We start from the raw sequence: 17,853 nt of genomic DNA on the forward strand, positions 1-17,853 counted from the left end.
ATGAGCTTCTCCACCCTTCCTCCAGACTCTAGGACCTTGGTTTCCAAATGAAATACAAAACTTGCTCTCATCTGAAAAGAACACTTTGGACCACTGGGCAGCAGTCCAGTTCTTCTTCTCCTTAGCCCAGGTAAGATGCCTCTGACGTTGTCTGTGGTTCAGGAGTGGCTTAACAACAGGAATACGACAACTATAGCCAAATTCCTTGACACGTCTGTGTGTGGTGGCTCTTGATGCCTTGACCCCAGTCTCAGTCCATTCCTTGTGAAGTTCACTCATATTCTTGAATCGATTGTGCTTGACAATCCTCATAAGGCTGCGGTTCTCTCGGTTGGTTGTGCATCTTTTTCTTCCACACTTTTTCCTTCAACTCAACTTTCTGTTAAAATATAAGAATAAACCACCAGTAGGTGGCGTCAAGTGACTGTGTTAATTAGTGAACATGTAAATCATTAATTCAAGCAATACATTCTGATGGCTGATTCATTTAACAATCAAGCAAATGCTGACTTTTTTGAATGGATCACTGAATCATTGACTCAAATGACTGATTCAAAAGCACTGAATCATTCAGTAACAAAACACCGCTGTGTGCTGCTCGGAGATTAGTGGATGATTATTACTGTTGAATGAATAAAATCAATGTCAAATCTGCACTTGTGCTGATATTCAGGAATCAGCGCTCTCTTGGTCGTCTCATGTTGCTTAACTAGGCTACATCATATGGTATAAATATAAAAACTTGATTTTTACCACAGTATGTTTGTTCTTTCAGTTGTCTGTGCAGTTGTGCTCATTTGTTTTGATTTCTCCATGAGATTCTCTCTCTCTCACACACACACACCGGCTGCGTGAGCTTCAACGTGTGACCTTGTTACTGTCAATACATTATTCATTATCATTCGTCATTTACGCTGAATGTAATAAATAAGAATCATTCTTGCCAAAATTGCTCAATTGCACTACACAATTTCTTTCTGACTTTACAAAATTAACATTCTCTGTGAAAAGAGCTTAGGCATATGTAACCAGAAGTTTTAAGATATATGAATAAGTTTTTCTTGCCTCATGGGTTTGCATCTTAACAAGAAAAGCAATTCAACATTAATTTCATGGTGTCAGTGAAACGTTGAGGTACCTTTGCAGTAGTTTCAAGCACACGTGAACGTCAAGGCAACATACAGCACAAAGTACCTCACACAGGAAACACTTAACATAATGCGTAAATGCACGTAACTAACGGAAATCAAGCAAGTTAGTATGCATAGGCTACGAGGTGTTGGCAAAATAACAGTAGCGGACCGGAGGGAATAATATGGATTCTTTTCCAGAAATCTTCTTGCACAAAATAAATTCAAGCACTTTCAAGGACCTGTATCCATGTATGTTCATTTTCAAAAACATTCCAGGGCCTTGAAAAACATTTACAGATTCACAAACTTTCAAGGATTTCAAGGACTCGTGGGAACCCTGGTTCTAATCCTTCATCTTTCCCATATTTTGAAGCTATGCATGACATACTCAGTCATCGACCTTAGTCCAACATATCCGTGAATGGAGTGGACATTGGGTTTGACGGGGAAGAGGATGCAGCATAACACTCAAATTTAATGAAGGGTAAGTATGCTTAAGCTGGTTGTATTTGTTTTTTGGGCTAAAGCCAAGACAACAGTGGAGTTGCCATTGTTATTGTTTGTGAATGTATATCTATATTTCTTTTCAGAAGTGTGTTTCACTCTGTTCATAATGTGGTGTTTACGTGAAGTTTTTAGTTAAGATGTACTGAATTGATATAAATTAAACTAAAATGAATGGGGGGGGGGTATAACCATTTTGACGAAGAATATAATTTTATTATTTTAAGTTAAATAAATGTTTCATTGTCATTTTTTTGGTCATGCTTTGTGTCCACCCTGTCATCCTGATATTTTAAAATAATATTTTAAATAATTCAATCATATCTATATAATCCAGTGTTCAATAGCTAGGTGTGGGGGCAATAACATGCAAACAAAAAAACTGCATCCAAATATCCGTTTTCTCCAAATAAGAAAAAATAAATGTGCGAATTGTGTTTCTTTAAAAGCACATGGTTTACATAAAATCTTTTATGTGTTTATAATTTGAAGGCAAACAAATAACCCTATTTAGGGAAGGGACATCATACCTATAATGTATATAATTTGCATCTTAATTTTGCAATTAAAACATATTTAACAGTAATATGTGTGTCCATGACAGGGTGGACATATCTTATGATTTATACTTCAAATAATGGCCCATATTTATCTAAAAAAAATGTGTGGGAGCTCAGCTAATATGTTTCTATAGTACTTGAGCGTCTTCTTTTAATGACATGACAAAGCGAATGGGAAATTAAAACCAAACTTTTTGAGTATTGTGAGGGTTGAAAGGCACTCTATGGTGATATTGGCCCATCTGCATTTTTTCAGGTGTATCTGTGTGATGGCAAATGAAATTATTACACTGAGCAAAATCACATTCTTCTTCCTCCACAGTCAATGCGCATATGATTTTTAAAATTGCTCTATTTTGTAAACCTCTTGCCACACTGGGCGCCGCTGCGATTTCTTCCCAGAATGGATTTGCAAATGCCGTTTCAGGTCTCTCCGATATGTGAAACTCTTTGTACACAGTTGGCACGTGAACGGCTTTTCTCCAGTGTGTAGTCTCATGTGAATGTTAAGGTTTCCTTTTTGAGTGAAACTTATTCCACACAGTTGGCAGGTGTAAGGGCTCTCTCCAGTGTGAATCCTCATGTGGACTTCAAGGTTTCCTTTTCGACTGAAACTTTTTTCACACTGCGGGCAGGAAAAAGGGTTCTCTCCAGTGTGAATTCTCATGTGGACATTAAGGTTCCCAAGTTGATCGAAACTCCTTCCACACTGAGAACACGTGTAAGGCTTCTCTCCAGTGTGAATTCTCTTGTGGGCGTTAAGAGTTGGTCTGTGTGTAAAACTCCTTCCACACTGAGAGCATGTGTAAGGCTTCACTCCAGTATGAATTCTCACGTGGCTTTCAAGGCTTCCTCTTCGAGTGAAACCTTTTCCGCAGTGTTTGCAGATGAAAGGCTTCTCTCCCGTGTGAACTCTCATGTGGTACCTAAGGTTTTCTTTTCTGCTGTAACATTTTCCACACTGTTGGCAGGTGAATGTGCTATCAGTGTGAATTTTCATGTGGACTGTAAAGGCTCGTTTTTGGTCAAAACTCTTTCCGCACTGTTGGCAGGTGAAGGGCTTCTCTCCAGTGTGAATTCTCATGTGGATTTTAAGATGTTCATGTTGACTGAAACTTTTTGCACATTGTTTGCAGGTGAAACGACTTCTAGATCCTGTCTTTTGAGCTCTTTTTTGTAAGGAAACCTTTTTTTTAGTCTGCGAGCGATTATGCTTTTCAGTTACAAAATCATGATGTTTCTCACAGTGATCTTTCTCTTCCGTTTCATCCAGTTCTTGAGTCTCCTCTTTCAGTGCAATCAGGTCTGAGGGGGAAAAAGAAGTTAACTCCAGCTTAATGCCACAAAATAACAGTCATAAAAACATTTGGACACGTAAAGCATCAACACAAACAAGCATTTAGCACACTTCCCAAAAACATCTTTGCACTTTGAGATGCTGCGAGAGTAAATGACAATATGGGAACTGCACCAGCTTGACCAATTGTCTGAAGCCTGAATAGAATCATGCAATTCATTGGCTAATGGCACCAATATCACCTAAACTGCATTACTTTAATACATATACTCCAATGCTTTAAAAGGATAAGTTTGGGCCATCACTGGCAAGCTACACTGCATCTCATTCACTATTCAGGTTAAGGTTACATATGTGATATTCCTTCACATAGGTTCAGTTGGTGTTGCGTCAATAGCTGGTGCTATGGGAACAATATAGTACACACCCGTTCAGACAGACAAACCTGGGAACTCTGATAAAAGTGTGCAGAGAGGGCCAGCCTGCCGCCACACAAATATCATCCAAAGACGCACCTTCAGATAACGGCTGAGAAGCAGCAACACCTCTAGTAGTGTGCGCTTGAATACCAAGTGGTGAAGATAACCCATATGCCTTAGGGGCAAAACAAAATAGGATTCTCAACAAATATGACATTCATTTAGGGGTGTGAACCTACACTGGTCTCACCGTTCGGTTTGGTTACGTTTATCATGTCATTGAATCAGTTCAATTCGATATCACGATGTATCACAACGCATTGACGATGCACTGCATCCTCAATTTTTAATTTTACTTCACATTTATACAATTTTGTCAATAAATACAAGCAGTCAGATATATGAATACAAATGATTTCAGAAAAATTCAATATTTGTCATATGCAACTCATATGTGTACATTATTCTTCTATTACATCATACTGATATTTGTTCTGGTATTAAATTGCACAGTTTAATGGGTAAATTAATTTATCAGAGGCAATTCAACACACACACACACACACACACACAGTTAGGCTTTTATTTGTTTACGTAATTTGAATCGATCTGTGGAATATGTGGTATATGCCTCGTTCTACGGAGCGTCTTTCACAGGCTTTTGGCTGATATATTTTTTTGTCAAGCACCAGATTGACATTGAATCTTTTCCTGAACCAGTCAGAGGAAAGCCGCAGTGCTTCACGAGGCTTCGTGCGTGACATGATTTACACACAGCGTGTGTTTTCTCCAGTTCGTGCTTTACCAGGTTGTTCATAAAAGTCGAAATGTGGCCAGATGTCAGCTTTTAAAATAATTTGAACATTATTAATTACTCGCGCTCGCTTCCCTCTGCATTACTCTCGTTTGATTTGAAGCAGCACTGCGCAGGATGAGTGTATGACATCAACTGCGAAACCATAAGGATCCTGCTCTCTTATTGCTCTCGCGTTACTTGATGTCATACACTGATCATTCTGCACAGCAGCTCTTCAAAGTATGTATGCGACAAATGATGTCAGAAAAGTGTCAGTACGTTATAATCGGTTATGGTGTATTATTGAACCGATACCGAATCGTCCGCGTCTGCATTGCAATGTATCGAAGAAACGATTAATTTTGCCACCCCTACATTCACTGTTTGCTGAGCCATCAAAACAAACAAACAGCTGATCTGATTTACACCCCTGACTTGAGTCGATGTTAAATCCTCAGTGCCCTAACTGGGTGAGAAGCCTTTACAGTTTCTCACTCATTTCAAAGGTTGGAGGAGAAAAGACTGCAACACAAAAACTTGGGAGTGAACGAAGCGGGAGCAACATTTTTAATTTTCTCGCCAAAGCCCTTTAAATGACAAGGAAATGTAGACAACATGCAGTAATTCTACAAAGCTGTGTCCGCAGGCAAAATGTTTTATTTACTTACTACAATGGTGTTTTTGACATATGAATTATTTATTACTTGAATCAATGAATATGTAAGTTAAAAAAAAAAAAAAAAAAAAAAAAAAAAAGACAATAATGGAACAACGGTTAATTTTTCACTACTATTTACAACATGATCTGCCTTTTAATGGGTTTAAATAAAATATGTTTATTATAAGTACAATCAAAACCACTCCTTGCCTGGTAAAGAATTCACTTGATTTTCAAAAGGCAATAAATTTGCGACAGCTGGAAGTAACATTTTTGACAAGCATCAGTTCCGGAGTAACATGTAATTTATTCAAGCCAAAAAAAAAAAAAAACTTTATTCCATAAAATAAGTTTAAAGAACTACACAAAAAGCGTTTTGAACGTCTTAAAGGGATACTCCACCCCAAAATGAAAATTGTCATTAATCATTTAACCCCATGCCGTTCCAAACCCGTAAAAGCTTCGTTCATGTTCGGAGCACAATTTAAGATATTTTGATGAAAACCGGGAGGCCTGTGACTGTCCCATAGACTGCCAAATAAATAACAGTGTCAAGGTCCAGGAGAGTATGAAAAGCATCGTCAGAATAGTCCTGCGCTGAAGCGTAAATACACATAGAAAACATATCCTTGTGGTGCGCCTGACACAGAAGAGCGTACGCTGCTTGCGTTCAGCAGATGTTCTACAAAATGGCGCTATGCTAATGTGGAGAGACACAGAGGAATTGTTGAATAAAGTCGTGTTTTTTTATTTATTTGCGTACAAAAAGTATTCTCGTCACTTCATAACATTACGGTTGAATCACTGATGGCAGATGGAGTATTCTGACGATGCTTTTCATACTCTCCTGGATCTTGACACTTTTATTTATTTGGCAGTCTATGGGACAGTCAAAAGCCTCCCGGTTTTCATCTAAAATATCTTAAATTGTGCTCCGAACACGAACAAAGCTTTTACGGGTTTGGAATGACATGGGGGTAAGTGATTAATGACAAAATTTTCATTTTGGGGTGGAGTAACCATTTAAGCACATCTTATAATTACCCAAGTATCAATCATAGTTCCCCCCCTTACATACGTTATCACAGCCATCAAAAACTTAGGCTGGCTGTCAGCTGGAATAACAGGAATAAAAACATCGATATAACACTCATGGACATCAAACAAATCACTGAATACTTGCCAGCTACGAGTTATTTACTTATGAACTATGTGTTTTCAAATCCACATCATTTGAATATCATGACATTGATGTTGGTCAAAAACAATGTGCTTGTAATAACTACTGTTAAAATTACAGCAGTGACTGCCTTCTCAGTGGCAGCACCAACTGGCCAAATCATGTGTTTTTCATGCTTGGTGACAGAATCAAATCATTTGTTTGACTTGTGATTTTGCCTTCCAACAATTATGAAAACATGATAAACAAAAAAAAAAAATGCTGATTCTGACCTTCCTGATTTACAATAATTTACAATTCTAACACCATTTATGTTTGCATATATATATATATGTATATATATATATATATATATATATATATATATATATATATATATATATATATATATATATATATATATATATATATTTTCCTTCTTCCTTTTATTTGCTTTTGTATATTTAGCCTATATTTTAATATGTTCATATTTTAAACCCCTTTCACACAGAGCGTTGATCCCAGAAAATGCTCGAGTGCCTTCAGTGTGAATGCAAACATGTCCTGGGACTGATCCCGGAATGGGGACCTCGTAACATTGGTGAGATCAGTCACAGAACATGCCCTGCTTGAACAAAAGGCAGGACTGATGTCATGAGGGGTGTGTCTTCGCACTGTCATAGTTATCAGTGTTTTAAAAGCATTATTTCACATAAACTGGATTAGATTGTCTCAGCCGTTGCTATTTTCTTACAAGTGCACCATATGAACCAAGAATATTTATTATTATTTTTTAAAAATTCAAAAAAAAAGTACATTATTTAGAATTTTTTTTAATGTTGCATAATGGTCAATTTTACTCATTGAGAAATGTATTCATAAAGGAATAATTCTCTCAATTTTATTGCAGTCATATACACATTATGTACAGTTCGTCTGAGTCGTGTGTTAATTTGAAAGGTGAGCTTTTATGATACACAGTTCATTTAAACAGTTATGTCTTAAGGAAGAACTTATGGAAACTTTAATTAATGCTGTCACGTATAACCAATTCGCTTTAAAATAAAATTGCTAATTACAATACTCCTGACATTGAGAAATACAAAGCCTGTATACAAATACTACAAATGGAAAACATAATTAGGAATCATTTTATTAACTTTCATGTCATTTTGCTCGCTTGGCTGTTTGCTTGTTCTTCATTATATGATGTCATTATGTTGCCACTGGACATTGCTGATCAAGGTTTCGAGTATTGATAAATCTCATAAATCCAAAATATTATTTTCTGTAGAGGTCGACATTTTAATGAGGATCAAAAGAATGAGTTCAGCTTTGAGAATTAAAACCAACCTGTTTGTTCTTCAGCATCTTCTTGTTTCGCTGTGATTGCATCTTCAATCTTAATGTCTTCACTCTCCTCTTTAATTAACGCCATCGTTATAATACTGTGACACGTGGATCTCAGCTGCTTCCCCGGGAGTTTTTCTGCGTTAGGACACTCATGTTTAAGATGGGACGAATTAAGAGACAGAATAATAAATCCAAACCAAATCTCTGTGGGCGTCTCAATCAGCTCCTTAGTTAAGGAATCGGTGCAGTGGTAAGGAAGTCAGTCAGCTTGATAACATGGTATGATTAGAAAAAAAAAAAAAAAAAAAAAAAAAAAAAAAGAAAAAAAAAAATCCAAACTAAACCTGAAACCTTTCTTCAGCCGAATCTTAACAGATACAGGAGCGCGGCGCGGCCGTATGACGTCACTCTGCCAAAATAAAAGTCCCGTTTGCAAGCTATATTAGGAAAAAAAAAAGTAATTCTTCTTCTTCTTCTTCTTCGGGTTTATTGGCGAGTTGCATACCGGCTTTTAGGTGCATATTTCCACCTCCTGTGCTGGAGTGATTTCAGTCTAGGTGTGCATTTTAAAATCTATATTCTGTTCTTAAAATCACCATTTTTTATGTATTTTAAAAATGTATTTTATGTATTTTAAAATGTATGATTTTACCTGATCCTTGATTTGTATTTAATAAATTTCAGATTGTAAATTCTTTGCATTCCATGTTGTAGAGTTTTCTTATTAATTTGTTCTAGGTATGATCAGGAAAGGAATGCATTAATAACACATGTTCTAGTGTTTCCCCTGCTGAAAAAAAAGAAAAAAACAATTGAAACCATTACAAAGTTTGAAATGGTTATAATGGTAATTCTCTTGGTTTTAATTGACACTGTAATGGTCCCTGTGTGTCTCTATTGGTAATTTGCTTTCTTCTGTTGGTGGCATGTATTGTCTATTGGATACCATTAAGGACTTCTGGTGGTATCTACTGGACACCAGTAAGAACCATTATTTCTCCAATAAATTAAGTGGTTTCCTTGGAAAACTGTAATGGTCCTAGTGGGTTTCTTGGTAATTTGTTTTCTTCTATTGGTGGCATTTTGTTTATTGGATACCATTAAGGACCAATAGAACACCTTTAGCCACTTATGGTGGTATCTACTGGACACCAGTATGAACCAACAACAATCCAAATAAAAAAAATATTTTGATTATAATATTATTTTACTTTAACACAAAACATACCCTAAACTAACTCTTACATTACATTTCATTTATAATATAATGACATTAAATAAACACAAACAACAAATAATCAGAAAGAGCTTTATTGCCCACTATGCTTGCGCATACAAGGAATTTGTTTTAGTGACATAAGCTTCCAGTACACAGAGACAAAAAAATATATAAATTAAAAAAAAAATAAAAAAATTGCACAATAAATTGGATAATAAATAAATTGTATGAACAGTTGTGCTATAGATGATAATGGAACAGAATAGAGTGAGATGTAGGGATGTACTAGGATGGAGCGGTAACAAATAAATATAAGGATATTGCACATTTATATTGCATAAGTGGGGAACATTTAACTGTTCATGAGGTAGATTGCCTGGGGGAAGAAACTGTTCTTGTGCCTGACTGTCCTGGTATTTGCGGCTCAAGTTCAAAAAGGGGGTAACTTGGATGTCAGGGATCCAGAGTGTTTTTCTGAACCCTTTTCCTCACTCTGGATGTACACAGTTCTTGAAGGGTGGGCAGGGGAGCACCAATAATCCTTTCAGCAGTCCGAACCGTTCTCTGTAGTCTTCTGATGTCTGATTTTGTAGCTGAACCAAACCAGACAGTTCTTGAAATGCACAGGACAGACTCAATGACGGCTGAGTAGAACTGTTTCAGCAGCTCCTGTGGCAGGTTAAACTTCCTCAGCTGGCAAAGGAAGTACAACCTTTGTTGGGGCTTTTAAACAATGGAGTCAATGTGAATGTCCCACTTCAGGTCCTGAGAGATGGTGGTGCCCAGGAACCTGAATGACTCCACTGCAGCCACAGTGCTGTTCATGATGGTGAGTGGGGGGAGTGCAGGGGGGTTTCTCCTGAAGTCCACGATCATCTTCAATGTTTTGAGAGTGTTCAGCTCCAGGTTGTTAAGACTGCACCAGACAGCCAGCTGCTCAGCCTCTTGTCTGTAAGCAGACTCGTCACCGTCCTGGATGAGGCCGATGACTGTAGTGACGTCTGCAAACTTCAGGAGCTTGAGTCCTTCAGATAAGCCAGAACCAGTTTTTCAAACGACTTCAAATCTACAATAAAACTAATTTAGGTCGTCAGCAAGTTGTTGGGTTGCCTCAGTGCAGGGGGGTGGTGCCTTGTAGTTTGTGAAATTATACTGTTATGTATTGTTTAGTTAGTAGACCCCCCCCCCCCCAAAAAAAAAAAAAAATCATTCATATAGGTCATGTATAAACATAACATTCCATTGTCTTTTCATTTTCCCTTACACTGGCGTAACTTTGTGGTTGGACCGGAGTGTGTGTTTGTACTTGTATTACTTTGTTGGTTCCAGATTGCATACACGGAAGACACAGAATCTTTGACTATGGTGTCCTTTACTTGTGCCTGTCATCCTGCTCCTGGTCTTGGGACCCACTAATCAACACTACAAATATGACCCTAATCAAACACACCAGAAGCAGATAATCAGCTCTATGAATACTTGAAACTACACATGCAGGTGTGATGAAGCAGGTTAGAAATAAACTTTGCGGGACTGGGGCGTCATATAGTAGTTTAATGTAGTACTGTCTCTAAAACATCGTAAGCTTTTTTACCCCCATGCGTAGAGCTGTAGTCAAGTCCAGGTTTGTCAAGTCCAAGACCAGGACTAGTCGAGACCGAGTCAAGACCGACACCAAAGAGATTCGAGTCCAAGTCAAATCCAAGTCCAAAAGTTGAGAGTCCAAGTCAACACCGAGTCCAAATGAGAGAAAAAAAAGGATCCTCTTCAAGACCACATACTTAACTACTGATAATGTATGTGATGCGAGAGACAGCATATCTCCTGTTCTAAGAAAATAATTTTACATTATTATTTGTACTGATCAAAAAGCATGTGCAAAGTAAAAACTCTGTAGGACAGGGGTCTCCAAACTAGATCCTGGAGGGCCAATGCCCTGCAGAGTTTGGCTCCAACTGGCTTAAATACACCTATCTGTAAGTTCTAGTGTGTCTAGTAAGAGCTTGATTAGCTGGTTCAAGTGTGTTTAATTAGGGTTGGAGCTAAACTCTGCAGGACACCGGCCCTCTAGGACAGAGTTTGGAGCTGTAAGATAAAATGATTTTTTATGTACTTTATTTACATTTAATTTACTTTATAATGCTGCTGTTTGCTGACATCATGTCTTCATCATTTAAATGAAGTCCACAAAAAAATTATCATTACCGCAACATGACATTACATTAAATATATGGTTAAAAAAAATTATTTTTGGCTAATGTTAAAGTAGACCCTTATTACTCGTGCTCAAAGCTATGTAAAACTCTGGAGAGATTACTTTTTCATATTTATTATTTTTTTGTAATTTCCTTATTTTCTCTCATTACCGAAACATACATGATGATTTACAATTTATTTTATTTAATTGTTACCATACACATTTGTCATGTAGCAGACCTTAAATAAGTAGTGTTGTATAATATGTATATACATTTTAAAACAAAATATGATTATCTAATTATTGCTTAATTTGTAAAAAATATACATGTTGTGGTAATGAAAATGCCGTTTCGGTAATGAGGATCAATGTTTCGGAAATGAGATTTAGCTCACACATTCACTGTTGACAAAGGGGTTTGATGCCTAACCCTATTTTACATATTTAAAACGCATGCAATTTTTAAAAGAACATTTATTTCATAAACAGTGTTTCATTTTCTCATTTATCGTAATCATCACAGTACCATGCCTTGTGTTAACAAGTTACAATCTTATGCTCTTCTTAAGAATCATGTCATGTAGCCTACACTGTAGTACTAACAATTATACAACCATTAGTATACATTTTATCATTCTAGTTAAACATACAACCATGTGATGAGAACTTTTTCAATGTAACATATCATCATGTGGTCCTGAGAAACATTTAAATGTAACAGCATCATGTGCTCTTGTAAAAATATTTTAGTTTAGCTAAAACACTTTGGTCCTGACATTGAACCACACAACCTTTTTCTGAGAATAATTTAATATGAAGAACTTGAATAGCAGCAACTCGATTTATGAGTTGGTCAAACAACTAAAACAAACAACTGGAACGACTGCTTTGTACCAATCTCAACTGTAACTCATTCATGAGCGTTTCTTGTGTTTTGCCCATATGTCAGGTAAAATGCAGAAATGTCTAGCAGAGGAGGTGACAGGAAGTGGTTCTGGGATTATGTCCCGTATGTCCTGACCATAGCACCAGATCCTTTCTCCTGGAAATCTGATGCTTGGTACATAGAAGCGGTTCTCCCCTGCACAATTCATGGTGTCGACTTCATACTGCCCTTCAGCAATCTGTTTTAAGAAACATTTATATAGTCTCTACACATTTTGGCTGGACAGCATGTACTATATTGTAATGTAACTGAGAAATATTCACACATTAACAGAAATCTTGAAATTAAATTCACCTGTGTGACTGTACCAGGGAACAAGTCACCATCGTATTCAACCAGGACCCACTGTCCAACCTCTATGGTGGCCTCTGTTCTGTCAGGGTCCTCATCTCTTCCCTCAGAGAACATGTGGCAATTTGTAGAAAAGCACTGGCAATTTTTTCCACAAAAGCATGACACCTCCCGTGTGTTTATGACTCCTGGTTTTGTGGATGTCAGCTGTTAGGGTGGAATTCAAAAAGACACATTGACTCAGTTAAAGACATTATTTTATTTATTTACTGGTGTGGTCTGCTTTCCATGTTAATTACATGGAGAATTTAACTTATTTATTTAACTTCTGTAACTACATACTACTTAACTACATTTACTTATTTAACTACATTTCTTCATATTTAATCATATAATTAACATAAATGTTGACTCACTTATTTTCTCCTCTGATACTTTGTACAGAGTCACTGATGAATTGTTCTTCAGCTGCTCATACAGAGAGTCTGCATCAGGAATACTGGTCCGATAAGAAACAATTCTGTCCGCAAGATTCTTCAAGGCCCCACCAACTCCATCTGGTGCACCTTTGCCATGTGATGCCTCAGTATAGTTCCAGGTCAACCATTCAAATCCGTGCATAAAGGGCACAGTGGAGGCTAGATAGAAAGATGTTTTGTTTCTATACTGGGAAGTTGGGCCATCTGAAATGAAATGTAGGTTGTGGACTTCAGGATACTTTCCTCGTATGTATCTCAGCACTGGGTCAAGATGAGCCCAGGTTGCCACTGCATCGTGCTGTAGAGATGATGAGAGGGATGCAAAGGCTTCCACTCTGCCCCTACTGGTGTGGAGGGTTACCTGATCATTCCCAGTTCCAAAATGGATGTCCTTGATTTCTTTAGCATATTTGCAGCTGTAATTTTTGCTGTAATCCACATGCACAGCAACAGCATCATCTGTCAGGGTATCTTTCATTGCTTTCAATGACAAATATTGGTTCTTGACATTAAACATGTGAATGGCAAAACCTGGAAGGTGTTCTGTTGTTAGGGCCAGCAACCGCTCAATGGATGAGGTACGCTTTTCGAGGACCGTTTTCTTTGTCTGCCTTTCCTCTGTAGATCCATCCTTGATGGTCTTTGTTACAGTGACAGACCTTGTCATCCACTCCTGCCAGATGAAAGTGTTCCCCTGAGTGAGAGGATCTAAGGATGTGGGAAATGTCTTTTCAATGCATTTTTGACATCTGCCGTACATGCAGGACATGTTGCCAGTGACACACACACTGGACTGCACAAGATCCTCTGGGCTTGATGTTTCAATGATACCCAGTTGTTGCATCCTTTTTAATTTAAACCCAATGTTCTCGTGCATTTTACATGCACACGTCTCTCTGTCTTTAACTTTAGGCCTAATAATCCAAAATGGCCTCAATCTAAAGAACTGAGCTTTGGACACTGTTTGCTCAGGATGTTCAACAAGGAAGCGTTGATGGAGTTTTGCCAAGGTGTCTGTGAGTGCTCTTTTTCTATAAATTTGTCCCTTGCGACGAATCTCTACAGACTTGCCATTTATGATAGTTGAGACATCATCCCGATGTAGGGACATGCTCACAACCTTGCCAAGTTGTTTCCACCTGCTATTGATCGTCAGTCCCTTTTTAGCCTCTCTGATACTGACCCTCTGTGAAATATTTGCTGCTAGCATTGTACTTTTTGTTCTATTAGCCACCAGCCTTCTAATTTTTCTGTTTACTGTCAGCAGTTGTGTTGTCTTTGCCCCAAGTTTCTCTTCAACATACCTTAGTTTTGCTTTTAATTTGGCCAGAGTCCTTGATGCCCGCTCTCTTTTTTTAATGACTGGCCGTGTTCTCTGGGTGGATGCCTCAATTGGCCCTGTCAGATCTAAACTTTCTTCTGCTGGTGTTCTGTTCAGATCATTATTTGTGTCTTGTTCCTGTCTGTTATTTTCTTCATTTCCAAAGGAATTTTCTGTCTCACTTAATGAAGATGTTTGGGTTAGATCTAGAAGTGCTTGCTCTTGCTTTTTTTTTCTGTAATATTTTGCCGAATTTTTCTTCCAAATTTTTTTTTCTCTCATGCTGTCTATTTTACCATTTTCTTTACGTTTCCGATACCTGAAAAAGAATTAATGAAAGGTGAAATGCAGTAAGCACTGACATAAATACAAACTTTGGACTATGATCAAAATTGCACACAATTTTTCATTTAGGAATGGTAGGTGTGTGTGTGTGTGTTTGTGTATGCGTGTGTGAGTGTAAGCACGCACACACACATGTCCCTATTATCACCCTGTCCCCTGACCTTTCTCTCTCCTTTCTTCTGTACTCCTCAAGTAACACTGGATTACTGTATATTTTTTCCCTATGCTTTGCCAGCCTGTCTTTCGCTGATGCCCTTTTCTTTCAACTGATGCTTGCCTGTAACAAAATATACAATATCCATTTTGATTGAATGTAACATTTCTTAAAAAAGACATAGAAATACATTGTTTCACAGTAAAAAAATTAAATAATATTACATTTATAGTAGGTGGCCTATACTGCATTCATACTGCTTTTTGTGGAAGCACTTCATAAAAATGAAAAATTAGTGACCCCTTCTGGGGGGGTTGTAATGGCTATTTTGTTTACGCAATCTGTTCAAGAAGTGTTTAAGGCAAATATCAAGTTATATTGAAATTAGCAAGAGTTATAGTGCACGTTCCTCCTTCATAAGTCTGTTTCTCCTCATTACCGAAACATTGAGTATCTCCACCGCAACAGGCTTTCAATTGTTGCGGTGAATGATAATGGTATTGCGGAGGATGAGCGACCTTAACATTTTTGCTTACTGTGGAAGCTAAATGAGGTTAGCTAAACTTTCCCTCTCTTTTTAAAAAATTAAAATAATGGGATATATAGTTATCAAAAAATTAAAACGGCAACATTTTTTTAAACTTCACAAACTCATGTTTCGGTAATGAGAACTAAAAAGTTGTGTAGGTACTATGACAAACAAAATTGTAACTTTTATCTGCAGAAAAAAAATAAGAACTGCTTACCTGGTAGCCATCTTGAGTGTCACAGTCAATTATGTCCCTTCCAACAAAACTCCTTGAAAATGTTAGCTCCTTGAGGACTTAAACAATGATTGAAAATTGTTGCGGAGGATGAGAAAATTGGTCTTGGACACAGTTATATTCCTTATTATTTTTACTACATTTACCAATGACCACCAAATACCACATGTTTATTTACTGTAAATGTTTATAGTATAACATGCACTGAAGCTTTTTATTTTTTATATTTTTTAATTATAAAAAATTCCACCTCAAGGAACCCAAATCCAGTCATGAACACGTTGCGGTAATAAGAAATTTTCCCTTAAATTTGAAAAAAAAAAAGTTGGTATTTATGGTATTTATGATGAAATCATGTGCAAAATAGTAGATGAAGAGATGTTTATAACTGTATCCTTCTTATTTTGATAGCATTTACTTTTATCATCAAAATGTTTCATGACACCTCATAAGTCTAATTTCGCGAGAATCACCCTAATGTCAGTAATAATTTCACCAACAACGCATCTGCCTTAATATTCTAGTTTCATGACTTAAAATGCATTATATAAAAACAATGAGGCAAAAATGATTGGAATTAATAACAATCACAAGGTTTTATTGAATACCACTATTAAAATACATATGTAATACAAAATAAACAATGTATGTAGGCCTACATTACATTACAAATTCCTGCAAAAGGCGCAGAAGCCCTGGTAATTGCTTTTTTTAAACTTACAGGTCGATCAAATCCTTAATATTAACCAAACATTTAATTCAAATAGCCAGATAATCTTTCATTTTTGGCCTTTTCAATAGAAATGCTATAGCCTCTATTTTTATTTCAACAAAAATATGTGGACACATTACAACCCTTAGAAAAATTAACCATGGTTTTATTGAAGTAAAGCTGCTTAATTTTCTTTTGTGTGATTTCTGAATGCTTGAGACTATAAAATCAATCGGACAACTGTACTAATAAAATCATAGCCATAGGTAGGCCAACTGCCTAGAGATACAATTGTAATTTATAAATAATACAATTTAATTAGTTTATTTTTTATTTACTTTTATATTTTATTAAAGTTCTGTTTTGACCCCATAGTAGTTTTTTTTACTTCCATAATATTTGAGGTAGGGGCACAATAATAAATTTCTGCTTAGGGCACCCATTTGGCTAGCAGCAGCTCTGTATAATGTTATTTTTTTATTATTTTTGTAATTTTCTCCTTTTTTGAGTTATATTTTTGTCTCAATGTGGAAATGAGAGCACATGGTGATTTATATTTGTTTTATAGAGAAAATCAAGGGCAATTCACTCAAAGGGACTGTTTGTTTGTCTGTTGTATCAGGTAAGTATTCTGTTTTATAATATTTTCTTGTTTACAGTGATTTTTCTTTACTCAATTTATGTTTCAGTCTCCTCTGCCCTTTTGCCTTTTTACTACATGAGAGAGAGAATAAGGGCAATTCACTCAAAGAGGCTGCTTGTTTTTGTGTTAAGTTCATATTTAGGCAAAATAAGTTTCAAAACACTTACATCAGGTTTCTTTTAAATTAAGTACAGACAAAAAGGACCTAGTCAAGTGTAATATTTTATGAAATCCAAAATATTATAGAAAAAGAATGAAAACAAAAAGCAAAAGTACATTTACCTGCCTTTTATGTTTCTTTCTGTATATACTCCATTTTACTAAAATTATAGATTGAAATTGGCAAAACATCTTTAGCTAACATAACTTGACAACTTGACTTAATATCAGTCAACACACACACACACACACACACACACACACACACACACACACAGGCAAGGCAAGGATTTGTTCTAATCTCTTTCATACACATTTGGAAAACTGCAAATGTTTAGTTTGTCTTGCACTTTGATGCCTATGCATTTACCCTGAAGGCAACTAACAGGAACTATTTCTGTCTTGGATGACTCCAAGCTTTGCACAATGGAAATGTGTGGAACAAAACCACAAGGTTGTGGTAGTGGAAATGCTAAAGCTACCTCAAATGTTGTTATTAACAATACTATGTGATCATCCTCGTCAGAGAAATAAACAGTTTTATGGATTATCCCACATGTTCCATCGGATAGTTTCACATAGCGTTCATCTCGTCTGTGAGACTGGGTGTAGTCTCTGCTAGTATACACCAGACCTCCTTTGAATTATACGTTTGTGCACTACAACTTCATCAGGTATGCACATGTGAGAGGCACAGAAAGCAGCCTGTTCTTCCTTTGTGACAATATGGACATTTCCATTGTC

At 36.7% G+C, this 17,853-nt stretch overlaps 1 protein-coding gene across 1 annotated transcript; it reads right to left on the reverse strand.

Annotated features, from left to right (window-relative positions):
* Window positions 1–292: 292 nt before the first annotated feature.
* On the reverse strand, window positions 293–8,224 carry LOC109065096 (gastrula zinc finger protein XlCGF8.2DB-like). Its single transcript, XM_019082107.2, has 2 exons — window positions 7,880–8,224; window positions 293–3,502 (listed from the first exon to the last, which is right to left on the reverse strand). The coding sequence occupies exons 1-2, from the start codon at window positions 7,962–7,964 to the stop codon at window positions 2,538–2,540; spliced, it is 1,050 nt and encodes a 349-aa protein (XP_018937652.1). The 5' UTR covers window positions 7,965–8,224; the 3' UTR covers window positions 293–2,537.
* Between the last annotated feature and the right edge of the window lie 9,629 nt (window positions 8,225–17,853).

Source organism: Cyprinus carpio, unplaced genomic scaffold (assembly GCF_018340385.1).
Source record: "Cyprinus carpio isolate SPL01 unplaced genomic scaffold, ASM1834038v1 S000006643, whole genome shotgun sequence".
Lineage (NCBI taxonomy): Eukaryota > Metazoa > Chordata > Actinopteri > Cypriniformes > Cyprinidae > Cyprinus > Cyprinus carpio.